At 35.4% G+C, this 21,123-nt stretch overlaps 1 protein-coding gene across 1 annotated transcript in view; it reads left to right on the forward strand.

The window, feature by feature from the left end:
- tspoap1 (TSPO associated protein 1) overlaps positions 1-21,123 on the forward strand; it is a 66,805-nt gene that overhangs the window by 23,644 nt on the left and 22,038 nt on the right. The window contains exons 6-16 of the mRNA XM_087808264.1: positions 616-792; positions 2,697-2,870; positions 8,367-8,540; positions 10,769-10,852; positions 10,915-11,004; positions 12,203-12,325; positions 13,309-13,413; positions 13,545-13,595; positions 14,640-14,660; positions 17,281-17,461; positions 18,739-18,944. Coding sequence (XP_087664390.1) covers positions 616-792; positions 2,697-2,870; positions 8,367-8,540; positions 10,769-10,852; positions 10,915-11,004; positions 12,203-12,325; positions 13,309-13,413; positions 13,545-13,595; positions 14,640-14,660; positions 17,281-17,461; positions 18,739-18,944 — 1,386 coding nt within the window. The remainder of the gene's footprint in view (positions 1-615; positions 793-2,696; positions 2,871-8,366; positions 8,541-10,768; positions 10,853-10,914; positions 11,005-12,202; positions 12,326-13,308; positions 13,414-13,544; positions 13,596-14,639; positions 14,661-17,280; positions 17,462-18,738; positions 18,945-21,123) is intronic.

Raw genomic sequence — 21,123 nt, forward strand, 5'->3', positions numbered from 1 at the left:
GTGTATGTGCGTGTGTTAAAGTGTTAACGCGCGTGTGTGTTAAAGTGTGTCTGCGTCTGTGTGTAAAGCTGGGTACATGAGTGTGTTAAAGTGTGTCTGCGTGTGTGTGTTAAAGTGAGTATGTGCATGTGTGTCAAAGTGTGTATATGCGTGTGTGTTAAAGTGTGTCTGCGTGTGTGTGTTAAAGTAAGTATGTGCATGTGTGTCAAAGTGTGTATATGCGTGTGTGTTATAGTGTGTCTGCATGTGTGTTAAAGTTGGGTATGTGCGTGTGTGTTAAATTGTGTATGTCCTGTGTGTTACAGTGTGTGTGTGTTAAGTGTTTACGTGCGTGTGTGTTAAGGTGTGTATGTGCGTGTGTGTGTGTTAAAGTGTTAACGCATGTGTGTGTTAAATTTTTAACGTCCGTGTGTGTTAAAGTGTGTATGTATTAAAATGTGTATGTGTTAAAGTGTTTATGCGCATGTGTGTCAACGTGCGTGTGTGTTACAGTGTGTTTGTGCATGTGTTAAAGTGTATATGTATAAAAGTGTGTATGTGTTCCTGCTACTGTTGATGCTAGCGTTCATGGCCTCCATGACTTTGAATAAACCCGACGCATGTGTTCCTCCACAGGTCAACTCTCCGTCTCTGATCAGGCCTCCGACTGTAGAACAGTACAAGAGGGCGTTTGCACGTCAGCGTGCACGTGATCTGGCCTCACATGCAGACGTGCTGCTGTCCAGAGACAAGGAGGTTGCGGTCCTGCAGCAGGAGTGCAGGGATCTGCAGACCAGGCTCGGCACCTCCAAGGTATCGAACCCACAAATCAAGTGAATTATATTAGAGTATTGTATAACTTTATATGGTGTTGGATAAAAGAGTTTGAATATTTTCAATATTAGTTACTTTCACATGTATAATTTGATATTCTTGTTCAAATAGCTCAAAAATAAATGATCTAAATTCAATGTTTTTCAAGTCGTAGCCTTTTAAATTTAGTATAACAATGTTGGTCAAATAGAGCCAATAGACAAGTGCTGAGCCACTTTCAGCCAATCATGCGACACACAGACGATCACATGACCAGAAGAAGCACTCGTGCGTCCATTAATGATCAAGTACAGTTTTGTATTGTCTGGTGGCACTTGTGTTTTCAACGTTTTCATATTGAATTTGAAGTGCGACAAATTAAAACATGTTGCATTTAAATTAACTATAATGGGTATAAAATATTAAACTATCTGTAAATTAGTGTATTATTTGATTGTTATTTCAATTATTTACAAAAGAATGTTTGATTTTTCAATATAGACATTTTTTTTCACAAACACATAGACAAGGCTTTCAAACAAAACAACATTTCAGTAAAATAATTCAAATTTTGCAACATTTAAAATGTTAGATTCAACCTCTCAATATCCTGATGACGCTGATATACTTCCGTTTGTCAGTTCTCTGAAGCCTCGATGTCGCCCTCTGCTGGACGACAGTGGTACTCGACACAAAGGGCAGCCTGTGTGTCTCGATGACGGCGCAGGAAAAGCTGCCCTGACAAATTGCCTGTTTTAATTACTGGTCCGGTGACTTTAAATGCAGCTCGAGCTTAGTGTGAACATCTGTTGTCCTAGGATGAAGCTAATAGATGCAGCTACACGTGGATTGTTGTGTGTCTGTTGTCATCACAAAATGTTTATACATATTTTATGTGAATGGATGTCAAACGGCTTTGTGACCCTGGGCTAGAAAGGCGCTATATAAATAGACATTATTATTATTATTATTATTATTATTATATTACTGTTATGAAACAAAATGGATTGTTATTGTTTTATTAAGATTATACTTTTATATAGGGGTGTGTATTGGCAAGAATCAGGCGATACGATACGCATCACAATATAGGGTCAACAATACGATATATTTTAATACTGTAGTAACAATGATATATTTGTAGTATTGTCGAATACTTGACTCTGGTGTTGCAGAATTTACAGACCACATGACTCTTGACGAAGTCATAACAGCTATCATTTGTTTTTAAACCAAAATATGTCCAAACATCAGCTTTAAAAGCTGCTGGAGTCGACTGTATCCTCTCGTCCTTAGTCATCGTCAAGATTTCATTGTTCCTTTGCCTACGGAGGACGTATTGAATGCAACACGAAAATGAACAAATGCTATGAATATTTCCATGTAAACTGTAAATAGAAATAACTTTTTTTAACTTTTTAAATTTTATTTTATATATTAATATATACAAACCATAAAAGAACTAAAATAAAATAAGATGTGATTTAAAGGTTGTTTAAATCAGCTTTAAAATATGCTGGAGTCCACTGTATCCTCTCGTCCTCAGTCATCTTTTGGTGATTTAATCGATCCTTTAGCTGTTTAGATGTCTGCGATATCGCGGCCCGGAACTTCAATTACAACACAAATATGAACAAATGCTGTTAATATTTACATGTTAAATGTAAATAGAAAAGAATCTTTTTATAAACTTTATTGAAATATAAACCAAACAAGAAATTTGATTGCATTAAAATAGGTTCTAAAAGCCCAAAATAAAGAAATAAAAAGTCGATACAGTTGCTGTTGAATATTATATACAGTGAGAAAAAAACATATATGTTTTTATATTAATGTGTAAAAACCCTAGTATTATGTACAATATATATATTTATATATATTTTTATTGTTCTTTATTCCTTCAGGGCTCTCCTGTCGTACCTTCAGAGTTCGAGAAGCTTCTCAGGGAATCTCAGAAGGAAGTGCTTCGGCTCCAAAGACAGCTTTCAGTCTCATCGACGACACAACAACAACAACAACAACAACACAACACTGACCCACAACAGTGTAACGGAGTCGCGGAGAAAACCGACGAAAAGGTAAAAAAAATGTGAAGAACAGAAAACATTTAACCCTCGTGTCATCATCATCGTGACAGAAAGTGTTCACGAGACAAAGTGTCGACGGAGGATCCGAGCACGAGCCGATGCTCATGTCGCCGATGTTTGGTTACATAACGTCGTGTCATTGGATCCAATACTAATCTGGCCCGAGCCACAATGAGATGATTCCCTGTCTTGAACTTAGACCCGATCAAAGACGGCAAAGTCCATCATTTTCATCCTCCCGGCCTCTAATACCCGAACTCCTCTCTTCGTCTTCCACGAGGTTTAGCGTCAACCAATTAAATTAATTTTAAAAAATATAGCGTGGAAAACTGTGCGAGTCATCCCTGTGTTTTTGATTTCAGTATAATCTGGTAGTTTGCGACACAACCATGTGTGTTTTTTTGTTTTTTTTCATACGTGGTCGCACTATAAACGTTAATTCCACGCAGTGGATCCCAAAAGAGAATGACGATTGTGGTAATCTCCGGTTTGTGGGACGCTCGCACACACACACACAAACACACAACCCAGAAAGGGGCCATGTTGTGTTGAACTCTAATCCCCTCTAACAACGGAATGGTACGGTCCAGTAATCCGCTCTCTGTTGCTGTGGCAGCGGGCGAGAGGGTTCGGGGTGGTAGGTAAGACTCCGGCGGCCGCGGACGACTCGTCTTTCTAGCCCTGCTCTGGATACCGACCCGAGAGAGGGGAGACTTTGCCGCCCATCACACAGAAGGGGTAGGTCATCTTTGGGGGGGTGGGGTCGGGGGTGTGTGTGGGGAGGTCGCAGGGTGGGTGTCATGGTGGGTATCATCTCATCCAGATGACAGCGGGTGAGATTGACGCGGGGGTCAAAGTTGAAAAACCTGTAGCGTCACGAAAAAGGTTCGCTCATGATCTACAGATTTATTATTAAGCCAAGTGTCTTTTTCAAACTACGGACCGTCCGTTTTGCAGCAAATGTCTACTCTTGGCTTCTGGATCCTATCGACACCACCTGCACTCGTGTCCAGCCGAAGGCCTTGCTCAAGGGCAGCGTGTCATGGAACCCTGGTTTTGTAATATTCGGAAGCTTCCAGATGTTAAAGTGAGGGTGGGGGGTGAGGAGGGGGGTGCAGATGTTGCAGAAAGTTCTGCTTTCGATCCGAGCCGAGGCGCTTGATATTCACTGCATCTAAATAGAAAAAAAAAAATCGACACCCCGGGCCAATCCATTAAGGTGCTTTTAAAAGAAGTGATCCAGTTACCCGTTTCAGTAGTCTGCAGGGATTACACCAATGTGCTTATGGCACTCGCGGCCTGCTGAACGGGATCGGCCCCCCCGCCTTAGTACACATGGGCCCAGGATGCACTTGATCCTTTACCGAAAGGTGTCGGCCCGGCGTCGCCTCCGTGTCGAAGGTGTTTAAAAGGTACGAACGTCCCTCGTTTCACGCTGGAAAATGAAGGGTCAATAATCCCGTATTTCCCAAAGGGATTTCACCGAGGGATTAACAAAGTTCTGTCAATGCTTTATAGCAGGGGGGGGGGCGTCCAACTCAATCGCAGAAGGGGGCCGACGTCCTTTAACAGTCCGGGTCAGGGGTCAAACTAAATGTGCAAGTTAATTATTGTAAATATTCGGTGTCTATTTTCACTTGTTTTTGTTTAGTTTTGCAGCATTAAAATCATAATCTTCCTAAACATACGCGATCTGAACTGGGAATACTGTGAGAACTCTACCTTACCTTAACTCTGAACGTATGAAGAATATACCTTTAAAACATACAACCGAGAATAATCCAAATATTAGATTAATTAGAAGTCCTTACTTTGATGTTGTTGCTTTTTTGAAATGGCAAAAGGGCATTTGAAGTGGTTTATTTCATGCTAAGCTTGGATCTAATGCGCTCCATGACCAGCACTGTCATCGCTCATAACTCATAAATGGCGTGTTATGTAATATTCCTCTCTTGATGCCAATTCGCAGCCACAACAGATAAAAGTAGGAAACAGATTATTTTTCCCCCTTGTCTTCTGAGCACAATTAAGGGAATATATAATCGTGTTCATATCTTTTTTTCATATACTGATGGATGGATAGATAGATAGTTGGTAGGATGGATAGATGGATGGATGAATGGATGGATGGATGGATGGATAGATGGTTGGATGGATAAATAGGTAGATGGATGGATGGATGGATGGATAATTAGGTTGATGGATAGATGGATAAATAGGTAGATGAATAGATGGTTGGATAGATGGATAGATGGTTGAATAGATGGATGGATGGATAAATAGGTAGATGGATAGATGGTTGGATAGATGGATAGATGGTTGAATAGATGGATGGATGGATAAATAGGTAGATGAATAGATGGTTGGATAGATGGATAGATGGTTGAATAGATGGATGGATGGATAAATAGGTAGATGGATAGATGGATAGATGGTTGGATGGATGGATGGATGGATGGATAGATAGATGGTTGGATAGATGGATAAATAGGAAGATGGATAAATAGGTAGATGGATAGATGGTTGGATGGATGGATAAATAGGAAGATGGATAAATAGGTAGATGGATAGATGGTTGGATAGATGGTTGGATGGATGGATAAATAGGTAGATTGATAGATGGTTGGTTGGTTGGTTGGATAGATGGTTGGATAGATGCATACGTATAGCTGGATGGACATATAGATGGATGGATAGTTGGATAGATGCGTATAAGGTAAGGTAAGGTAAGGTAAAACTTTATTGATCCCTCAGGAGGTCTCCTTTGGGAAATTGTTTTTTACCAATAGCCAGCAATTTTTCATAAACAATAAAAAATAATACATAAAAAATAAAATAAGAAGAACATAAAGAGGAAGAACAAGATGACACAATCTAAGTCTAAAGACAAAGACAAAGGACATAGGTCAAGGAAAGAAAAACAACAAAGACAAAGATACAGAGACTAACATGGAACAGAACATCCAGATACTTTCACTCCACTCCTGCCCCCGAACTCAGAATTGTACAATTTAATAGCCCGAGGGATGAATGAGTCCCTGAGTCTATTTGTTTTGCACCTGGGTAGGAGCATTCGTGCACTCATTCTGCTTCTGTATAGAAGGGTGGGTAGATAGTTGGATAGATGTGTATAGATGGATGGGTAGATAGTTGTATAGATGGATAGATAGATGGATAGATGCATATAGAAGGGTGGTTAGATAGTTGGATAGATGGATGGATAGTTAAATGCGTATAGATGGATGGATAGATAGTTGTATAGATGGATACGTATAGATTGATAGATAGATGGATACGTATAGATGGATGGATGGATAGTTGGATATATGGATACTTATAGATGGATGGATAGATTGATAAATAGATAGATGGATAGATAGATAGATAGATGGATACGTATAGATGGATGGATAGATTGATAGATAGATAGTTGGATACGTATAGATAGATTGATAGATAGATAGTTGGATACGTATAGATAGATTGATAGATAGATAGTTGGATACGTATAGATAGATGGATGGATAGATAGTTGGATAGATGGATACGTATAGATGGATAGATAGATAGATACGTATAGATGGATGGATAGATAGATGGATACGTATAGATGGATGGATGGATAGTTGGATAGATGGATACTTATAGATGATGGATAGATTGATAGATAGATAGATAGATAGATAGATAGATAGATAGATAGATAGATAGATAGATGGATACGTATAGATGAATGGACCGATTGATAGATAGTTGGATACATATAGATGGATGGATAGATAGTTGGATAAATGGATATGTATAGATGGATTGATAGATACATAGATAGTTGGATACGTATAGATGGATAAATGGATGGATGGATGGATGTATGGATAGATGGATACATAAAGATGGATAGATGCGTATAGATCCAGAATTATAAATGTATATAAATAGGTAACTAAGCATTTGTTTGTATTTGGGGTCTTCGTGCAAACAACATTAATAATAACCGTAATAATGAATTTTGATCAATTATCACATGAAGTTCAGATGTTGAAGATGTTTGTTTAGAAACGTGTCACAGATCATTGCTTACTGTGGAGGATGACAGTCTAACATAGCAACATGCTAACATGCTAACTAAATGGAAAACAATGCAAAGTCAGGTTCAGAGGTCGATTGGTTTGTCGTTTATTTGTCAGTTCAAGTAAAATTTGCTTTGACGGTTTAAACGTCTCTTTTTACTTTACATTTTTTATCTTCACTTTTTCACACACAGATTATAAAATAAGATTCCCACAAGAATGTATAGAAGATTAATTACATTTTAAAAGAATGCTCTACATTGTGTATGCATTTGTAACTACATTTCATATATATATATATATATATATATAACCACTCGTGGTCAATTATATTCCCTCAGGGGCCACATTTTAGTCATTGGCTGTTTTTAGGGGCCACCATTCATAAAAGGAGCAAAAAGTAAGTTACAAAATCAAGCTTAATGTACCAAAATCAGTATTTTAAAGTATTTAATATATCATCTTTATTATCGCTATGATTTTAACAGAGTTAAATCCACTCCCTCACTTCAGGTGTGGATTATTAACCAATCATTGGTTGTCACCGTCTTTTATCTCACGAAGAAAAAAAGAAAAAAAAGAAAAAGGAGTGCGAGGCTGAAGTCTCGGTTGCAACACGTGGCCCGAGCGCTGTTGATCCTGTTATTGGGTCACAGCCTTGGCTGCACTAGCACAGTTCTGCTCTCGGACATAAGTAGGTTTGCTCTAATTTTAGAGCCTGATTCCCAACTCTTAACCCTCCACCAATGTCAAGTGATCCCCCCCCACCATCCCTCTCCTTCCCCCCGACTCACCTGGATTCCACTGACGTCCATCGGAGGATTTAAAATGAACCAGAACCAGAAAATAAATGTAATAAAACCAAACTTTAATGGACTCACTTGGACTGACTGTGTGCTAATAAAAGGAGTCATGTTCGAGGGAATCCCTTTGGATTATTCAGCGATTGTCTTTGGACCAACAAAGCTCTTGTGATAATCTCTCGCTCAAAGTCGACACAATCAAACATGGCTTCCCTCGCCCAACCTTCAATCGGTCGTTAAAGATCAGCACATTTGATCGATTAGTAACGTCTGACAGGTGCGAAAACACACGGTATTTTTTCTCTGTGACTCTTATTTTTAACCTTTTTATCTTAAGGTCGGTGAATATTAAACCGACATGGGCTCAAAAAAGTAGTGAAGCTTCATGAAACAGTGTCATGTTGTTTAGAGGTCAGCAGGTGGCGCCATCACTTTAAAAATAATGTGATTTTTCATTAGAACAGTTGAGAAATGGTCCAGAGACGCCATCTAGTGGACTCTGAAAGTAATGACACTGCTTCATGAAGCTTCATCGCTACAAAAATATTGTTTTCGACTCCTCGAAGGTCGTCATGGTGATTGACCTTCTTCTTGCCGTCCTCCTTTTGGTCCAGGTTGCCGTAGAAACCCCGAGTGTGACATTAGATGAAGCTCCATCCAGGTGCGAGAAGACTCCCGGAGAGGAGGAGGCGGAGTCGGGGTTGCGAGTGACGCCCCCTACGGGCCGGAGCCCGACAACCCCCTCCCACCAGGAGGGACGATCGCAGGAGCAGCAACTTCAATTTCTGGTACGAGGATCTGGATTTTTCTTTTTTTATATTGATGAACAGTTTAGTAGAGAGAATGATGTGATATTTCCCAGCTAACCAGGGGCACATGCTGCTTGACCACTGAATTTACAGACCACATGACTCTTGACAAAGTCGTCACTGCTTTCATTTGTTTTCAAAGCAAAATATGTCCAAACATTAGCTTTAAAAGCTGCTGGAGTCACTGCATCCTCTCGTCCTCAGTCACCATATAATAACTTTTCGTAAAAAATGTAATGTAACATTTTAAAGTGATTTATTTTTAGTTGATAAAGTGCTGTCAAATATTGACACAGTATTGTGAAAAGATATTCGCCGTATCAATAATTTCTAACACCCCTACGATACAGGGTCAATGACGTATGTTTTGCGTTACTTTAGTAACAAGTATATATTTAGAGTATTGTCGAGTACTTATTTCTTGTGTTGCAGAATTTACAGACCACATGACTCTTGACGAAGTCGTAACTGCTTTCATTTGTTTTGAAACAAAATATGTCCAAACATCTGCTTTAAAAGCTGTTGGAGTCGCCTGTATCCTCTCGTCCTCAGTCACCGCCGTTTTGTTCCTTTAGCTGCGGTTGATGTTATGACTGTTGCCATCTAGAGGCTGGAAGTTTAATTGCAACACAAAAATGAACTAACGCCCTAAATATGTGCATGTTAAATGTAAAAATAAACATATTTAATTATTTTATTTTATACTCACTGTATTGAAATATAAACTATAAAAAATAATATATGATTTGAATTGATGATGAATAAGTGAAATACGTCTACAGTATTTGACGTCTTTGAGTCTCTTTGATGAACAAAAGATCTCATTATACGCCGACGATCTACTTGTGTCCGATTGTAACCACTAATTTACCCTGTTAAAATGAAGATTAAAATTCTTAATGATCTTGTCATCATTAAGAATGTTTACTACCAATTCAGATACCTTGTTATTACAGTATTAAAGAAAACTGTTTAACTGTGAAATGTAGCTTAATGTGTTAGTCGCCTTTTTGCTGCACTTTAATTGGTCGAACTCTGTTAAAGATTCTTTGATACGAATGTGAAATATTAAGAGATGAACTATCAACACACAGGAATTTTGCAGGAAAAGATGAAGGATAAGATTTCCTCTTATGGTTTTAAGATTTAGTCATGATAAAAATAAAATGCATTTTCTGGTGTTGCAGATCGAGTTTCTCAGTGGACGACATTTAATTTGCCTTTTTAATTTTTAACAAATCCTTAAGTAACACCATTGTTATTGGTAATCATCAGTTTTAGGCTGTGAGAAAATATCAATATAAAGATATATCACAATATTTGTATCCCCGATACTATATTGATGTTCAATAGCACTGTATCAGTATTTAAGAAAAAAAAATGACTCTGGTGTTGCAGTATTTACAGACCACATGACTCTTGACGAAGTCGTAACTGCTTTCATTTGTTTTCAAACCAAAATATGTCCAAACATCAGCTTTAAAAGCTGCTGGAGTCACTGTATCCTCTTGTCCTGAGTCATCACTGGTTTTTTGTTGTTACTTTAGATGCGGAGGATGTTATGACTGCTGCCATCTAGAGTCTTGAAGTTAAATCGCAACACAAAAATGAAAAAAACAGTGTGAATATTTGCATGTTAGTTATTTTATGGTTTATTTTTCAATACAGTGAGTAAAAAATAAAATAATACATGATTTGAAAGACAAACACCTTTTTTTTAAATGGCTATTAACGAGTATTGTTTTGATTGTTTAAGCGCTTTGTGACCTTGGTCTGGAAAAGCGATATATAAATAAATATTACTTACTTACTTACTTACTTATATAGACCAGAACCTTTTATTTGTTCATGTACGTTTGATCAGTCAGGCTAAAAACAATGTCACATGAAATAAAATCCTAACCTATAGACATTTTTCCATTGATGTGAGCCTCACAAACGTCAAATGCTAGAGCTAGCTTGCGCGGCCTCCCACGGAACATAATACTTGAGTGAATCCTCGCTGAAATAAGCTGATTTCTCCCATGCAGTTCCTCTATGTAATCTCCATTTAGAATAATTAATGTACACTAAGCTATGTAATACCGCGTCCACGCTGGACTCCGAGGTCAGCGGTGGATTTTCTCCGGTGACGCGGCATCACAATAGTTGTGCGTTAAAAGTATCAATAAGTGTGTAGACATTTGTGCGTCCTCTCTCGTGTGTAGGAAAGTGAGCTGAGCCGGAAGCGAAAAGAATGTGAGAACCTTGAGCATGAAGTAACGAAGCGACAGAAACGATGTCTGGATTTGGTGAGTGTTTTATGGACGAGCTCCGGTGTGCGTTCAGGTTTGAATCTGATGTGTCGTCGCAGGAGAGCCAGCTTGAGGATGAGCGCGGAAAACATGAGCAAATAAAAGAGGAGGCGGATCTCCTCAGGAGGAAGGCACTGCTGCTCGACCAGGTCAGTGTTTCCCTGTGTCTCGTCTGGAACCTCGTGTAGATCTGAAGGTTTTCCCTAAACTTCTCTTAACAGTTTAAGAAAATCACACTTTCCCTGGGTTTTGTGGCGTTATTCCCATTTTTTTTACGTTTGTTTTCATTGATTTGCAAGGTTTCAGAAAAGTTCAACTCTTGGTGTTCACATGGGGCTCCGGGTTCTGTGTCATTTGTATCCATTTAAAAAAAAAATTAGATTTTTATTCAGATGTCTTTTCCAAAATTGAGAGATTTCAGACGTTACTTTGTGTTCAGTTGGTCCATTAGGTTGTGTGGCATATTTTCCAATTTTTCCAATTTAATCTTTTTTACATTTTTAAGAATTTCTTTTTGAGAATTTAAGTTTTCTCTCCAGATTTTTGAGACAACACCTCCACACATTCCTTTGTGTTCACTCCATTTTTAGAAAACTGCAAGTTTGAGGTTTTTCATTCTTTTTTTAAATTCATTCAAAAATGTTGCGATATTTCAGGAAATGTAATATTCAACATTTTCACACATTTCTTTTGTGTTTTCACGGATTTTTATGGCATTTTTATCCATTTCAGAAATTTAATTTAATTTTTTTACATTTCTTGTATTTTTAGATTTCTTTTTTTAATCACATTTTTTTCCACATTTTATTTTTTTTACGGATTTCAGAAAATTAAATATCCCACATTCCCGCATATTTTTTCGTGTTGTACCTTTGGGTTTTGTGTCATTTTAATACTATTTTTTAAATGTTATTTTCTATTTTCTATGAGTTTTTAAGATTTTATCAAGGAGAACATTTAATTTATATTTCAGATAATGTTTAATACATTTTTTTTCTTGATATTTTCAGATCCAGATTATAACATTTTTTAGAAATTTTCCACAGGTTTCTTAGATTTTAGAAAAACACATTTTGGACATTTCTTCACACATTTTCCTAAATAAACAATTTCCCGATGGAGACCTCCTGAGGATCAATAAAGTTCTACCTTACCTTACATTTTTTTCGTTGTATTTTTAGAAATCTAATTTTCATAACAATGAAACATTTAACATTTTGTTAATTTTTCAAAATGTATCTTTTTAATTGTTCCTCAGATTTGTTAGACTTTAGAAAATGTTGAACATTTGCAGACATTTGTAAACGTTGTGTTACCATCGCTGATGATGTTGTGTGACTGTTACAGACTCGGGCTGAGAATGAGGAGCTGAGGGAGGATCTCTCTGAAGTGACTGCTCAACACAAGTCAGTTCTCGAGGAGAACCAGAGACTCCGAGCCAAACTGGAGAACCTAGAGCAGGTCCTAAAGGTGAGACCCGTCAACAACACATTCAAGGTCATGTTAGTTTTTAAAAAGGACATTAAGGAAGATTTTTCTACCATTTTTTTTTGCATGTTATTTGATTTAAAAGCTGGTTTAAAAGTGGTTTGTACACGAGTCTCCAGATCTATTGACAAAGAAGGATTTTCTACTAGAAACAGTTGGACATTCAAATCCAGAAAATGCTGCACGAACAAAAATATTCAGATGTTTGAATCTGTACGTACACACAAATACAAGCACTTTTCCTTTGTACATCTCGATCAACGTGGAATTAATCGCAGACTTGCTCGTCCCTTTCCACGCCCTCATTTACGTATATAAATCATATTTAAATGAACCATGATGAGTCCATGATTTTTCTCTCGTGATCAGCAAAAAATGAATAAAAACATGAATTTAAACTGGATTAACAGTTTATATTTATTTATTTAAAACATTTCTGACATGGATCACATTCTTCAATTTTAAATGAGTGCAGATGAGCTCCAGTGTAAATTTTTATATTTTACATACACACAGTTTTTAACGCAAATACTTTATTTACAGAGACGATCAGGGACTTATTTTTTCGTCTTAAAATGGAGTTTAACGAGAATAAAACTGTGAATGTGGAACTAAAAGAGTAGTGATGATGATGATGATGGTCGTCTTATATTCTGAGCTTTTGACGTGGAAAAGTATGTCCCAGCGTTTTTTTATGCATACGACCTTTTAGTGCATGAGGCCCCTGTTAATTTAAGTGTATTAATCTATTTTCTTTTTAATTACATTTACATTGCCCTTTATTCCAGTCCATTAAAATACACTAACAATATTTAATTTACATCATTTATTTTAACAATATTAGTAAGACTCGAAAAATCTCAATACAAAAGTTCATTTTGGTTGAAATTCAAGAGTAAAAGTAAAGGTTCCTCAAGTGTTTAAATGTCTGGAAGTGACTGGATCTTCTCGGGATGATCCCTCAGCACATGCGAGAGGTCGCCGAGCGAAGGCAGCAGCTGGAATTGGAACATGAGCAGGCGTTGGCTATTCTCAAGTTCAAGCAGGATGAAATCAAACGTCTACAGCGGGTGAGAACCTCACATTATTTCCTGTCTCCGAGAAAGACTTCAGGCCAGCAGGAGGCAACCTTTGAGCACGAATGTGGTCACAACTGTGTGTTGTTTTTGTGTCTAATTTGTGTGTTTTTTTTACTCGTCAGGCTCAGTTATTTGCCAAGAGGGAGCATGAGGGCGTGGTTCAGATGCTGGAGGTGAGTTGGCCTTCGATGCTGAGAGAACGACCTTGTTAGTGACAACAAACACTAAAAAACAGCTTTTTTTTACATTATTTAAAATCACTAGAAGATAAATTCTCTCATTTTAATTCTGTTTATTGTATTATACATTTTTTGCAAAACCCGTTTTTGCTACTTTAATCAAATACGCTTGTTTTTTAAATTAATTAAATCAAGCCTTTTTTTTTATTTCATAATTTTTTATTGTAAGTTCTTTTCTGTCAAACTTAAAATAATTTGCTAGTAAATATATTTCACATACATATATTATGTATATTTCACACTATGACGTTGAACTCGAAACAAAATAAATATTAAAGTGCTAAATATTAAATGTATTATTATATTAATATTATATAATGTATTATTATGTTTTTAATTAAATAAATATTAAAGTATTTTTTTCATCATGTACAAAGACGTTTGTGGATTTTCTACTAGAAACGGTCGTACGCTCAAATCCAGAAAATGGTACATTTTCAAACATTTTGTACGTGCACCATTTTCTGGATCTGAATCCACGAAATTCTTTGTACCTGATTAAAAATACTACACAAATAAAAGCACTTTTCCTTTGTACATCTCAATCAACATGGAATTAATCATAGACTTGTTCGTCTTATTCATCAATTCATCACTATGAAGACTCAATTCTTCCAGAGTAGAGGAAACATGAAGTTAAAAGTATTTTTGTGGTAAAGTTTGAACAGTTTTCTGGGAGAGACCGGCCGGCTGCTCCATTTTGTTTGCTGCAACATCATGTTCTTTGTGTCCTCCATTAATAATGTATTTTATTTTAGGATTTGATTCTGCTTGTTTTGTGGAGGGAACTGGTAAAAATACTTTATTAACATTATAAAACCTTCTTTTTCTTTCTGTTTTCTGCTGGAACTCTCCTTTTTTAAGTGTTTTTTTTGGCCGAATATGATTATTTTACGATGTAAACGAAAGCTGTTTGAGGGAGTGTTTCTTATTGATAATGTATATTTTTAAATGTCTCCCTTGTTTGGCTCGGACCAGACTACACTGGACTGCATGCAGGTACTTGTACAGTAGACCGGCCTGACCTTTGCTGCTGGATTAGTGACCTTCCTTCCCTATAAACTTCCCCCAGAGATTCAGTAGAAGCAACATGGAAGTGAATCAGTGCCTTCGGAATATTGGGAGGTTGATTTGAACATTTGAAAGGTTGAAACTTGCCGCCATGATTTGTTGATCAAGTAGCTCGGTGCTCGTTTGGTTCGGTCTGGAATCTTTTATATATATGTGACAGACTGGCGTCCTGTCCAGGGTGTCCCCTGCCTCTCACCCTATGATTCTGGGATAGGCTCCAGTCTCTCTCTATATATATATATATCTGTATTAAAAAATTGGAATATTTGTAAACTAATTATTTTCTTGTATAAAGAGTTAGATATTCTAAATACCACAACTAAAAAATAAATGTATTTTAGTTTATAGTATTTTTTAAATTCAATGTTGCACTATTATACTTTTTTATTTTGAATTTAAAAGGCTATGAATTTATGTATTGAATTTAAAAAATAAGTATACATTGCTGGACTATTTGGATTGGAAAATAAAATTCCCTTTTTATTTTATTTATTTATTTTAATTCGATTCTATAAAATAAAATAGAAAACCTTATTTAATAATTCACTGAAACAAATCCCTCTTAATGTAGAATCTTTGAAATAAATTATTAAAAAAAAAACCTGTTTGAAAGTTAGATGAAGTAGCTCGCTTCTCATTTGTTACGGTCTGGAATCTTTTATATATATATATTTACATAAATGTTTAAAAAAAATAAAAAATAAAATTATTTATTAACTAATTATTTTCTTGTATAAAGATTTTCTAATGTTGCACTCTTATACCTTTTGTTGTTACATTTTTATTTTGAATTTAAAAGGCTATGAATTTACATATTGCATTTAAATATATATATATTTCTGGACTATTTGGATTGGAAAATAAAATTCAAAAAATGTATTCCAATGAAGATTTCTACATTTTCAACCAGTTAATATTAAGACACTGATTTACTTCCATGAAGCAATATCTGGTATAATTTCCTCCGTTTAGACGCTAAAGTGAAGGTGAAGTAGGTCGTCGTCGTCGTCGTCGTCGTCGTCGTCTTCTGCTGCTGCTGCTGCAGTTTGACGGACGTGTTTCGCTCGTGTCGTCAGATAAGAAACACGAGGTCTCGTACGTCGCTGTCAGCAGGAAGTCGGTTGGAAACTCCCTCGAGACCACATGTAGTTTAACCTACTTCGAGCGAAGTTGTTCTTCTCACCTCATCCTCCATCTGAGTCTTACCTTGTTCTCCTGCGACGATGTGTTAAAAGAACATGGAGTTGGGTCGAGTTGAACGAAGATAACTTGTGATATAGTTAAAATCTTCTAGTTATGAACGTTTAATAATCACACGCTTTCATTAAAATCTCTTTATTAATAAATGTTTTGATTTTCAAAACCGACCCAAGTTCATGAATGTTTGTCGTGTCGTACATCGGATGTAAAAATCTAACATGTCGTTGTGTTTATAATGGACCGAACTCGTTTGTGCAACGTAAGTGTTGATGAATTCACGTAGACGAGCTTTTTCTACTCAGATGAGCGTCGAACGTATTTAGTGACGTCGGAATATTGACCGTTGAAGCAACTTTACAAACGTTAAAAATGTTTATTTTTATTTTTTATTATTATTATTTAATTCTGTTTTTATTATTTAATTCTGTTTTTTACAACTTTTTTTATATATATATAATTGAATTAAATATTTTGCATATTGAAAGATTTAATTTGGTATTATTGAATATTTAATATGAATAATTTTAATATTGAAAGATTTAATTCATTTTTGGAATATTTGATTTGAATAATTTGCATATTTAAAGATATTTGTTTTTTTGGGGGGAATATTGTATTTAATTAATTTGCATATTGAATGGTTTTTTGTTATTTATTCAAATAATTTGCATATCGAAAGATTAAGATTTTTTGTAATATTCTAATTAAATAATTTCCTTGAATATTTAATTTAAATAATTAAAATATTGAAAGATTGAATTCGTTTTTATTGACTATTTGTTTTAAAAATGTTTACGTTTTTTTGTTGAATATTTTATTTAAATAAGTTTCCTATTGAAAGGTTACATGATATTTTTATATATACATAATTGTAATTTAAAAAAAATTCAAAGTGAATTATTTTTCATACGTAGAGTTTGATATTCTAAATACAATAATTCAAAATATAAATGTTCTTAAATAAGTATATTTTTATAGCCTTTTAGATTCGATATCGATACATTTTTATATTGAATTTAAAAGTGGAAAAAATACATATTTTGGAATTGGAAATTAAAATGTATTTTATTTATTTATTTTTAATTCAATTTCTTCATTCAATCAACCTTTCAAAACAGACATTATTGAATTCAGTAATTCTCTCAAATTAAATTCACCAATTAATGTCGAAAATATAAAATTAAATTATTATTAAAAAAAACAACCATTTCAATCAGGAATAATTCAAAGTGAATTCAACCGTTCAATATTCCGTCGACACTGATATACTTTTCAATATCGTCGCTCAGTAAAATCTGTTTTGTTGTAAAACACTTTGAATAATTGTCCACGTTGTTGCTTGTGTCAGTCGAAGGTTCGGGACCTGGAGGACAAATGCCGAAGCCAGAGCGAACAGTTCGGCTTGTTGTCGCAGGAGTTGGAGAAGTTCCGACTGCAGGCGTCGAAGGTGGACCTGGCTGGTACCGGCCTCCTCAACAATCCCGGCCTCTCGGTTCTGACCAACGGCGTGGGTCTGACCACGGACAGAGGTGAGACTTTTTTCACGAGCTCCTACATTTTCACTGCCGGGAATTTTCAAAATGGCCGCCTTTTCTAAAAACAAAGGTCCACGTCAAATCTGCTCCACGTTCTTTCTTTCCCTGCGCCCTAGACTGCACTGATGCATCATGGGACATGGCGTCTCTGGGGGAAATAGCCTTCTGGAGTCTAGAGGGGGGCGACGCCCTCTCCGGCCCCGAGGGTAAAACCCGATCCCGAAAACTCTTTCATGACTTTTGTTGGCGAATGTCCATCGAGCATGGCATGTTTTCATCACGTCGTCACGTGTGTGAATGTTTCACGAAATGATTGACATCGGAATATTTGTTTTGAGTTTATTTAACATTTAAAATGTTGACCTTTTAAAAAAAAAATGTATTGAAATTGTTGGTGGGTTTTTCATTGGATGACTTTTCTTCAATCATTTATGTGTTCAATGATTGAATTTGTGTGTTTTTTTTTCAATAATTGTGTAACGAAATTCAAATGTTGTCAAAATTAATTGTTTTATTTAATTTTACACATATTTTTTATTTTTGAATCCCAATAATTCAGAAGTTTTTTTAAGAATTTATAAAAAAAAATTATTATATTTTTTATACATAGATTAAGTTATTATAATTCCAATAACTCAAAAATAAAACTTATAAATTAAATCTTTTTTAATTCGTAGCCTTTTAAATTCAATCTAAAAATGTTGGCATACAACTTCCACCAGACATGACTGAACGATTACAGAGCTATGGATCGAAAACTCCACGTAGAAACACATGATCTATAGCTCGGTAATCTTCTAGTAATGTCTGGTGACGTTTTTATATTGAATTTAAAAGGCTACGAATTAAAAAAAACTGAATTTAGAAAGTTTGTTTTTGAACGAGAGGAATTATAATATCAATCGCTATGTGTAAAATATTTTTTATTAATTTTGAAAATAGAATAAAATAAAAAAATTCAATAAAAGTGTCAACATTTAAATCCATATTTAAATATGTTCGGATCCACTGATAGTGTCGCGATCTGCGGTGAAACGATGTCATGTGCGGGTCGAGGTGAGAAATGTCCGGTGATTGTGAACCAGTTAAGCCCCTTAGCTCGTCCACACATCCTGGTACTAGGTGCCGCGACCTCTGACCTCAGACAGATGGAGGCAGGATTAATCATCCAGGTTCAACCTTGAGTGCCATGTCAGCCCGGTGACCTCGGCCCACCTTGCTCTCGCCCGGGGGTTGACGTTTTCCTCTCTCTCTCTCTCTCGCCCCGACAGATGTGGCGGCGGCTCTACGCTTAGGCTCCGCCCCCAACGCCGCGGTTCTGTCCAGGGTGGAACGTTCTCCGGTGGCCAAGCACCGGGAGCTGCCCACCATCAGCATCAGCAAGTCGGGCTCGTCCGGCAAGTCGGAGACCACCCACCTCTCGCCCAAGTCCGACGCCCACCTCAGTCCTCGCAAGTCGCCCAGTCCCATCCACGAGGTAGCGCTAGCGGCGGTTTAGCATCGACTTTTTTAAATAGGAACCAATGGATTTTATTTTAAAGGGGAATCATTAACAAGTTACAATGAAATGTTAATGTATTTCTTTAAAATCTTGTCTCAGGTTCTAAATATATTTTGACTTAAACCCCTGAAAACGTATTTTCTTAGTTTTTTTCCAAGAAATAATTATGTTATAACATCATTTATGAAGGTTAATGTGCAGATTAATACACTGTTAATATGTAGAAGTGTTTATTTATTGTTTAATCTAAACAAAAAGTTGCTTCATTGAAATAAAAACTTTTTTTTTAAATCTATTTTCAATCAGAAAAAGGTTAAAATTAATTTAAAGGTTGCTTTTATTCAAATGGAAATTTTAATTAATTAAATGTTGCTTTAAATTAATATATAAGTTGCTTTTATAAAAAAGAACAATTTCTATTCAAAATGTTGCTTAAAAATAATATAAATATGTGTCAATCCAAAAGAAACGTTTTCCGTTTAAAAAAAGGTTGCTTTAAATTAATGTAAAAGTTACTTCAATCAAAAATTGTAATTTTTTTTATTTAATATAAAAGTTGCCTCAATCCAAAATAAATTTTAATTAAATATTGCTTCAAATGAATATACAAGTTGCTTTAATTTAAAACGTCACTTATAAAAAATTTGCATCAATTAAAAAAAACAAACATTTTCCATTAAAAAATAAAAATTTGCTGTAAATAAACATAAAAGTTGCTTCCATTAAAAGAAAAATATTTTTAATCAAAAAACGTTGCTTCAAATTAAAATAAAAGTTGCTTTAATAATAAGAAATAAAAAAATAAAAAAAACTTGCTTAAAAATAACATAAAAGTTGCTTCAATCAAAAATGTAATACATTTTCAGTACAAAAAATTTGCATCAAATTAATACAAAAGTTGGTTCGAAGATGTTTGACCCCTTTTTTGGGTAGGAAATTTGTGTTTAAATTATAAAATCCTAGAAGTTTTTCTTTTGATTAAAGTGCTACAAGTTTTAAAGGTTTTTTATTTTTTATTAAAGCAACATTCTTTCATTGATTATAAGAAACAAATCTAACTCAAAATGTATCGAAATTTCTAACATACGTGTTTAAAATCTGAATAGTTTCTGGTGAATATAACATTAAAAAGTCAAAGCTCACATAAAAAGAATTGACCTCTTGCTCTAGATAAATCCATTTAACCATAACCAGTAGTTTTTTTTGTCCTCTCTTGCAAATGACAATGTTTGTAAAAGCCTGGCGTTGTGAGTAGGATTAGGTCGCGGCTCTGTCATGCTTGTTTCTAAATAGACGGGCTCATCAAGATTACTTGGACGCACACAAACACAACGATTGTGTGGATTTAATGGATTAAAAGTCATCACACGCGAGTCCAGGCTGCAGCTTGAATTTGCTCAAGCTTGTGTTGAGATGAAAGCAAATGTATTTTCCTGGTGCATTTGTTTGGATAGCGAAGAATAATGGACGCGTGTCCGTCGTCAAGTGTGTGGTTCCGTTGAGTGGGATAATCCACTGTGGATTATGGAGGTACTAGTAATTGCTATAAAAAGATTTTCCTCAAGCTATAAATACACGACTAGACTTATTCTAGTTGTGGCTTTCTCTTGATTTGTGACACTGGCTTTTGAACTTGTTGTAGCGTCACATGTTTGAAGGAAGACGAACATCAGCGTCATCGCGATATCGGATCGACTACGTACATCAGTGGCATCAGTTTTAAATATTTGTATGTATTTTAAAAATGACTGGTTTATTTTTTATACATGGAGTTTGATATTATTATCCAATAATTCCAGGTTTTTTTATTGGTAGCATTTTAAATTCAATGTTAAAAATGTTGTGCCACCATGTTTGGCTGAAAATATATTGACTTTAATTATTATTTTATTATTTGTTTAGATAAAAAAAACAAATTCAATTATAGATATTTCTGAATTCGATCATTCAAAAAATAATAATGAAATTCCTTAAAACAATATCTATTTTAAATAAAAACATTAAAAGTTTTATAATAATAAAAATCATTCAATAATCTATGGCACTGATATACTTCCGTAAAGTATAAAAAAAATTGTTCTCAATTCTAATACTAATAATCTATGGAGTGATATTACTGCCACCGGTTTGAGCGAATGTGTCTTGGTTGTTGTCA

Source organism: Callionymus lyra, chromosome 14, assembly GCF_982586985.1.
Source record: "Callionymus lyra chromosome 14, fCalLyr1.hap1.1, whole genome shotgun sequence".
In the NCBI taxonomy this organism is placed as follows: Eukaryota; Metazoa; Chordata; class Actinopteri; order Syngnathiformes; family Callionymidae; genus Callionymus; species Callionymus lyra.